Here is a 9,250-nt window from a genome sequence, read left to right on the forward strand (position 1 = left end):
TTACCAACTAAAGATTAATTCAAATAATAAAATTGTGGGCAAGATATGTATTTTCACTATTAGTTGAATGGTGGATTCAACATAAATAGAACAGATTGTGTTATATTTGTCAATTCCATTTGTGACCTTTTGAGAATAAAAGATATACCAATTTTTTACATTAAAAAACCATATACCAATTTTTAACAGAAAAATATCTATTTAAATTGGAACAAGGGTTTTTATGAATTAATCAAACATAAGAATTATTATACTTATTTGCTTACTTTTGCATAGCTACATATCATGATAATTGTTTATTTTAATTTCCCACATAAAAATAAATTGTTAAAAACACAAATACTTACTTCTAGGCTTGTGTGCTTTAAAATTTAGAAGCTAAAACTCCCTAAACTAATTTACTATGTTTAGTTAGCAAATAAAAATATAAATAAACATTAAAACATGAATGTATGAATAAAAAACAAATCTAAATTTTAACTCTAATTTCTGCAGCCATTTAACCTTCCAACATTTAATCACACTTCTATTATCCCCTAATTAAAAGACAAAGAGTAACTCAAAAAAACCATAACCAATAGTTGTAGGAAAAAGAAAAACTAAAAAGAAAAATAACCTGAGTACGAAAGCCAATAGCTGTAAAAATGAAAAACTCAAAATAGAAATAAGAGATTTTCTGTTTATAATACCGTAAGGAAAAAAAAACACAAGAACAAACTCTTTGTAATACCAAAAGAGATGAAAGAATCTACTAAATGGTGCCAATATCTTCCTTTCGACCGTCGAATTGAAAGGCTAGGGGAATACCAAAAGAGATGAAAGAATCTACTAAATGGTGCCAATATCTTCCTTTCGACCGTCGAATTGAAAGGCTAGGGGAAGGAAGCAAGATAAAATAGAGGATTGTGCGAAGTGGGAAATTCCTAAGTGAGATGCAAGATAAAGGAAGTTGGAAGACCATAGAGAAAAAAAAGAAAGCTACAACACCAATCTCACCAAGAAAGACGAGGAGCCTTAAAAATTAAGAAAATTATAGGTCCGATAGACCAATTTGGTCTCAGTGGACGTTAACCATCATCATCATCATCAATACGGAAAAAAATTAGAACAAACTGTTTGTAATACCAAAAAACACTGGAACAAACAAAAAAAATTATAAAACCAAAAACTAAAAGTAGAAATAAGCAATTTACTATTTAAAATGCCACCGATTGGGCCATAATTTCAAGACCAAGGACTTTCTCTGATTCTGGAACTGCTCAAACATTAAGCTAGCAGGGAGGTCAGTGATATTCGTAGTACCAGCCAAAAGAAATAAAAATAAAAAACACCAATAACAAATTGTTTATAATATGAACGAAAAAAACCTGTCCATAAGCTTGTTATTGCTGCATTCACTAACAAGTGGAGTGGTGACTGTCTTTGCTCAAGTCTCTGTGTCTCAAAAAGACATCCGTTAACTTCGTGTATTTTTGAGACATCCGTTAACTTCGTGTATTTTTTGAGCTGATAGTTATATATTAGCAGAAAAAATGAAAAAACAAATTACGAGTAAAACTGTCTTTGCCATATTTATGGAAGGCATTATGTATGATTTTCAAATTTCAAATAGGAGGGAGTTTCAAATTTCAAATTCTCTCCATGAGAAGAGTAAATTTCTCTCCAGCCTCTTTTGAATATCATTTATCATTAAATTTGACCTTCATTCCCGTGTTTGTTTATAGAATTATGAAAATATATTTATTCTCTGTGAACGCCCATCGTGTTTGTTTACAGAATTATGAAAATATATTTATTCTCTGTGAACGCCCATCCGCCTTAACGGAAAAACAAAAAGAGTGTGGCATAATGGCATTATAAACAAAGCGACCACCAGTGGGAATATTTACAAATGGATTTAAGAATCAACACCTCCAGCCGTTCATTCTGACGTCAAAGTTGTTAATAGAAACATAATACACCTTTTGTGTGCAACTACAAACACAAATTCATATGATATCATAACTTAATAAACAATTAACTAAAGTTCAAACATAATTCAAGAGTTCAAAAGCCACTCTGATATCTTCTAACTTGACAGTGTTTTACAACTCACTCGAAGAAATAAAGTAAAACCAGAAGCACCGTGAATTCATTCATTCAAGTGGATTGGGATACCATCAAAGCGAGTTGGGAAGAGTAGAGTACTTAATCCCACATGGGAGCCGTGAATGGACTTCAGTTATAATAATTAAGAGAGACGAACAATTATATCATATCCTGGCGCCTGGGCGGTGATGAGATATTGCACGAAATGGAGGTTTCAAGTTCTCTACACAGTTCAGTTCGATAATGACACTGACACCGTTGCATCTGAGTCCATCGTTCTCGTTCGGATTTGCGAAGTATTTATTCGATTTTAAAGTGAGCAAGCAAACCGTTGCTGTTACCATTCAAATCCCATCTGATAGCATTATGCTTAACCCAACTTTAAAGGCATATTCCATTTCCATAATGAGTTATACCAACATGGGACTACAGAGGATCGCAGATTAAAAGAAATATATTCATATATTTTCTTAAATATGTCAACCCATTCTCAAAAACTGCTCCGTCACCCCAATATGTCAACCCATCAAAAAAACTGCTCCGTCACCCTATTCTCGAAAATATGTCAACCCATTCTCAAAAACTGCTCTGTCACCCCATTCTTAAAAACTGTTGTCATCCCATTTAAAAAAAAAAAAAAAAACTGCTCTGTCAAGGGAGTCAGGGGACTTGTTTTCATATTGCTTGTGTCTTTTTACACTATGGGGTATGGGTGACACCTCAAAACATTTGAACACGGGTGAAATTACTTGTAAATCAATTCCAAACACCAAAACTCCAGACACTAGAGTTGATAATGAAACTTGCTCTCATATTACTTGTATCCTTGTAAATAACCCTAACTTAAAAGTAAAAAGTCCCATTAAAGTTGAAGTACTTTATGTGGCTGATCCAACATAATAGGATCTTAACTTGGGATCACAAGAAAGAGATTTCAAAACCCTGACATTTGTTCACTTTCCAGTAGAGCAAATGTGGACAGAACTGATATAGACAAATGTTTTTCACAGTGAGTTAGAGAATCAGAAGGATTATAGGACGCTTTCTTTCTACATCTGCTGGGGCATATAGAGGTGCAAAAATGCCAAAAGATTTGATATGATTGTCCTTGTACTGAAACAGATATACCAGCCTGAAGATTTTGGAGTATTTTCAAGAGATTGGGCCTTGGAAGTCAAAGCCATCAAAGATACCAGCCTGAAGATTTTGGAGTATTTTCAAGAGATTGGGCCTTGGAAGTCAAAACCATCAAAGAGAGTTGTTCAAGATCAGGAATTTGAGCCCTCTATAGCGGTGGGCTACTTTGATGGTGCCTCTAGTAATGGAGTTTGTGGATGTGGAGCATAACGTCCTTACGTCCGGTCAAACCTACAGAGCAGAATTGTTGGCTCTATGGGGGTGTGTTGTTTGGTTGGCAATAGAGGAGATGGTAGAGGAGATGGTGGTTGCGGGTGACTCTAAAATTATTATAAAATTATTATAGTTTGGGTAAGGGGCAATTTGCTTTTGGGCCAGCGGTAATTTCACTATTCCATTAGATGCAATAATATCAGAGAGTTGGTGAAGTATTTTAAGAACATTAATTTTATTCACATTTATAGAGAGCAGAATATGAGAGTTGATGAAGTATTTTAAGAATATTACTTCTTCTTTCTTTCTTCTTCTCTTTTTTTCTTCAATATGAAAAAAGCGTAATATATTATCATATGAGATTAAATTATATTTTTTGTCTTCACCCATCTATGTCAGATACATCATATATCATATCTGGGCAAGCAAACCGCTTCCCATCTAGAAAACCAAACATCAATATATACATCATATAATCTCAATATGGCCCAAAATCCAGTTGTAGCCATATAAAATAGGGGGCAAATATAGACAAAAAGTAGAATATCATCCTCCAGTGCATCATTGAGGATATATACATAGTAATCCAAAGATCCCCACACAGTTAAACATATATTCACAACATGGGGAAAAGGGTAAAGGCAAGATTTTCAAAAAAGGAAAAAAAACACAGAGTATACAAAAAAGACAACCATAGCTACCCAAGAAATGGAAACACCCCAACATCCAGAATAGTGTCTCCCAGTTTGATTTCAATGTGCATACCGTCCAAATGCTCCTGTAGACCCTTCTCGATAGTTGATCTGCTTGTTGATTGTATTCTCTTCCGATGTGCATGATCGATGAATTACTGAAAAGGGATCATTGATTTTCGATTTTCCAGAGCTATTCGAAGAGAATTTGTTGTTTAATTTTAGCACATCCTTTGACATGTTTAATAATAATCTTTGAGTCCCCAAATATGTGGATGTCAGGGACGTTGAGGAAGTGTGTGAACATAAAAGGCCCCAGAGGGCCATTGCTTCAGCCCTAGTATTTGTGTCGCTGCTCGCATTCTAGTGTACCCAATATTCCTATTCATTTGAAAAAGCTATCCAAAAGCCGCATCCACGTGTTTCTTTGAGCCGCCCCATCGAAAAAACCTATCGGGTCCTCCATCTGGGGGCCTAACCACTTGCAAATTTCTTTTTTATTCCTAGCATCAAGGGAAAGAATTATACAGTGACAAGATACAGTGTGTTCAAAAACCATCATAAAGTTGTCATTTGTGTTTTCAAATATGGTCTTGTTTCGCCACTTCCATATTGACCAAAAAAGAATTGGGGGAATGATCCTCCATGAATGTTTCTGTGAGCTCCACCATTGCATACAAACCATGATGCTGTCAAAATGATTATAAGGAATGCCAATAAAAGTAGCCAATTTTTCCCATACCTGAATTGTGTTGGGGCATTTAAGAAACATATGTTCATTGTTCTCCTCCGCAAGCTTACAACTTGCACGGATACTCGGCCCGTGCCACTGCCGCTTTTGTAGATTTTCCCATGTGAGGTTCTTGTTTTTGTATACTAGCCAGAAGAAAAGGATCATTTTGATGGGAACTTTAGTTTTCCAGAATTTATAAAATTCACATTTTCCCCCGGATTGGACCTCCCTTCCACAGAGTGTGTTATATGTATAAGTAACCATGATGTTCCATACCTTCATCTTGCTCGTCCAGACAAGCTGATCACTATTCCCTTCATGACAGATTCCTAGTAATTTCATGCCAACACAGATCCGATCTCATTCCCTCGCCATTTGCCCAGCTAGACCTAGCTCCTCTGCGCTTTTCCAAGAAGAACATGGACCGCTCCAAGTGGACAAAACTTGGCTCCAAAAATAAATACCCTGACTATTTATGCATCGAATGAACTCCTCAGGAATGTTGCATTCCAATCCAAAACCCATAATGTGATCAACACCAATGAGAATCCTATGACCCGACCCCATAGACCATGCAAGATACTGTAATTTTTTTAATCTATTTTTTGGAAGCTAAGCGAGATGGTCGAGCCCGATGAGATCCCAATACATCCTTTGCGATACCAAAACATAAAATTTTTTTCCTTCTGGTATTTATTTCTAATGATCTTACCCCAGGTTCCATCGCCAAAAATCCCCCTCCATAATGATTTCAACAATAATGGCCATTTAAAATGATGAAGATTCATAATCCTCCAGCCCCCCATACCCTTTGGAAGAGTGATTTGGGACATCTTGGCCAAATGAATTTTTTTTTTTCGACTGCTACCCGCCCAGATGAAATTGGCCATAATTCTATTAAGACTCTTTATAATAGAAAGTGGGATATGAAACAGATGAGCCCAGTATACCCCCAACTGCGTGAACACTTCTTGTGCTAGGATGATGCGACCTCCCAGTGATAGGCATATAAATTCCCATCCAGAAATCCTTTTATAGAACTGGTCCACAAGCCATGTCCAATCGACAACCTTATAGCTGCATGGTTTGATATGATAGCCAAGATATTTCATACCACTCATCATCATCTCTACAACCATCCCAAAAAGACTTTTAATATATGCAATTACCTCCATATCACAAATGTCGTGATATACAATGGACTTTTGTAGATTCATATGTAATCCAGTAGCATTAGAAAATTTTGAAAAAACATGAAAAAGATTCAGCCAAGCAAAACGATTTAACATCCCCATAATAATAACATCATCAACGAAGAAACTATGAAAACTTTTGATGTCATTTCCCATGTGCAGAGCCCGAAACTATCCATTCAACACCGCTTTTTTATATGCAGACTCAACCCATCCATTGCCAGGATAAGTAAGAGTGGGGAAGTGAGCATCCCTGTCGGAGACCTCGACCAACCCTAAAGAACTTCGATGGATATCCATTGATGATAATAACATAATTCATGTTTGTAACACATGCCATTATCCACTCCGCACATCTCAACTGCAATCCAATATTTTGAAGAACCAGTGTGATGTACCCCTAGTCCAGGCAGTCATATGCCTTTTGTAAATCCACCTTCATGATGGCAGCATTTAGTTTTTTTGTGTGGATCGAATGCAAACATTCCTAGGCAATAGCAACAACATCATGTATTTGTTTGTTTTGAAGAAAACTGAACTGTTCTGGTGTAATATAACGCGACAATGTACTCCTCATCCTGTTTGCAATAATTTTTTATATAACCTTATAAATAAGGTTACAAAGCTATATGGGTCGGTGATCAGAGAACGTGACCAATGGGCACCGCTTCGAAACGAGAACAACATAAGCGGAGTTTATATGCGGGTGTATACCACCCTTGGACCTCGACTCCTCCACCATGTCAAGGAGGTAGTTTTTAAGGAGATCAAAGAAGTGGGTAAATATCTCGACCATCCAACCATCTCGGCCTAGACTCTTGTCACCTCTAAAAGATTTTAACACCTCGAGGAGCTCATCCTCAAAGACAACTTTGAACAGTTCTGAGTTTGCATCAACATCAAACATGGTGGGATAAAGATCCACACCCCATATAAGGTCCTCCGCACCTATCTCCTCATTTTGACTGTAGGCCTTCTGGAAATGAGAGACAACAACATTGCAGACATCCCTCTGTGACTGAAACCGATTCCCATCAGCATCTTTAATCTCCCAAATTGAATTAATTTTACGCCTATGATTTGCAAATCTATGGAAAAATTTTGTGTTTCGGTCCCCTTCTCTAATCCAGATTGCCCTGCTCTTCAGGCGCCATGTGGATTCATTAATAGTGAGAATCTGCTTCTTTTTTAGTTCTAATACATGAATACGATTTCGCGTAGCATCAGGGAGACAATGTGTATTCATCTGGGGTCGAAGAACATCTAGTTCATGATTAATATCGTGCAAATCCTTATTCAATTGATGTTGCTTCTTCTTCTTCCAAGATTTTACCTCCCCACGAAGGATCCCAAGCTTATCCAAGTTTTGCACCATGGGAGATGATTCCCGACCCCCATCACGGGTCCATAATTCACGCACCAATTCATTAAATCCAGGTTGTCTAACCACACCCGGTTGAACTTGAAAGGCAACCCATTCCTAAACTTTTCCCTCCTCCACTGTAAAGTAATGGGCCGATGATTAGATATGAAATTGTTGATCACCTCAACATGAACATTCCCAAGTCACTCCACCACTTGCTCATGCAATAAAAAACGGTCCAACCACTTCGCGACATATGCCATCCCCACTCTCCCGTTGTCCCATGTAGGAACCACCTTTTTAGGGCATATATCAACATAGTTGTGATCCATAATAGCATCTTGAATCACCTCCTCTAAAGGCTCGATTTTCCTGAAATGACCCCAGACTTCGTCCAAGCCAACCGTGCAGTTTAAATCCCCCGCAATGATGAGAGATATCAGCTCCAAAATCCCTGATGTAATCAACTTGTCCCAGAAAACAACCCTATTCTTGTATGGGGCATACATATTGAGAATATGAATGCACCCCTTAAGACCTTTGATATGTCCTTCAAGCAAAATACTAGTAAAACATGAAAAGGCCCTAACCTTGACCCATCGAGGGTCCCATAAATCCACTAGTCCACCCGATAGACCAGTAGCAGCCATGGCAACCATATGCCACTCCAGAAACATTCCTGAGATATTGAATCACATGTGAAGCCGAATGCATGGTTTCCTGTAGGAGAATGATATATGGACGAACAAAGAGAAAGAGGTGTTTGAGGCCCAGAAATTTTGGGGCAGCCCCCAGTCCTCGAATGTTGAGAGATAGAATGAGAGTCATGTCAACCCTTGAGCGGGAATCCATGCTCCAAGGGCCCAAGAAGAAGGAATATCAGCAATAGGAATCTCAACAAGGAAACTGTCATTTGAGGAATTAAAAGGGAGAGGTCTGGCTCGCCCACGAAAATGTTGACTGTCACGATTTTTATTTCATCAGACAATGATTTTGTCGGCGGAGTTAGAGTTGATGTGGGGGGATGAGGAGCCAGGTGGTTTATGTATAGTAAGAGTGCGAAGATCCAAGGTCTTTCTCTGAAGAAGAAAGTCCAGGTCACTACCAACTGAGTTTGTAGGGGAGGTGAGTGGTGAGTTACGCGGTCTAAGGCTATGCCTAGGCCCCTGGGATTGATGAGTGTAATGTGAGGGTGACGGAGCAGGTACGTATGTAATATGCGAAGTTGTTGCTGCGTCATGTGATGAATAAGGGATCAGAATGTCATGGCGGGGAGGAGTGGTTCCCAGAGGGGCATTTAGGTTATGTGAGGATGGAATATTTTCAAAAGGGATATCTGACTTATCGGAAGACAAAGGGGATGAAGGGACAGTGGTGGGTGAGGAGCCATAACACAAATACTGGTTGACAGAGGGACGAATAGAAAAAGGGGCATGTGGAATACTTGATTTTCACCGAAATGCATTTCCATGTTGAGGCTTCGCACCTTTGTGTCCGAGAGGACCATCCACATATTGTGACGGCTCTGATGCACCAAAATAATTCCAACCATGAGAAATACGTAGTGAGGGAAATGTGCAAGAAGATGCCTAGTGCCGTGACAATTTAAACACCGGAAAGGTACCCCTCAGAAATCCAGATGCTGGGACAAATGAGTCTCCCCCCAATGCAATTCAATATGATCCGGAAAGTCACCTCTATATTCCTTCTCAATCAGAATCCAGACGACTCTTTTACCTTGAGCCCCCAAACACATTGGATCAACATATATAAATTTTCTGATAGCATTTCTGATGTCCATGAAGACCTGCTTTGTCCAGAATTCAATAGG

General features: G+C 38.3%; 1 protein-coding gene across 1 annotated transcript; it reads right to left on the reverse strand.

Moving 5' to 3' along the window:
- Positions 1–6,681: 6,681 nt before the first annotated feature.
- Positions 6,682–7,431, reverse strand: LOC149240464 (uncharacterized). Its single transcript, XM_089370181.1, has one exon. The coding sequence runs from the start codon at positions 7,429–7,431 to the stop codon at positions 6,682–6,684; it is 750 nt and encodes a 249-aa protein (XP_089226307.1).
- Positions 7,432–9,250: the final 1,819 nt, after the last annotated feature.

The sequence above is a fragment of the Pinus tabuliformis genome, chromosome 8 (assembly GCF_031772625.1).
Source record: "Pinus tabuliformis cultivar Carrire ecotype Pingquan chromosome 8, CPIR1, whole genome shotgun sequence".
Classification (NCBI taxonomy): Eukaryota; Viridiplantae; Streptophyta; class Pinopsida; order Pinales; family Pinaceae; genus Pinus; species Pinus tabuliformis.

Bases quoted from the DNA above. Each gene is read 5' to 3' on its own strand.
- LOC149240464 (XM_089370181.1), bottom strand. From the start codon at position 7,431: ATGGTGCAAAACTTGGATAAGCTTGGGATCCTTCGTGGGGAGGTAAAA.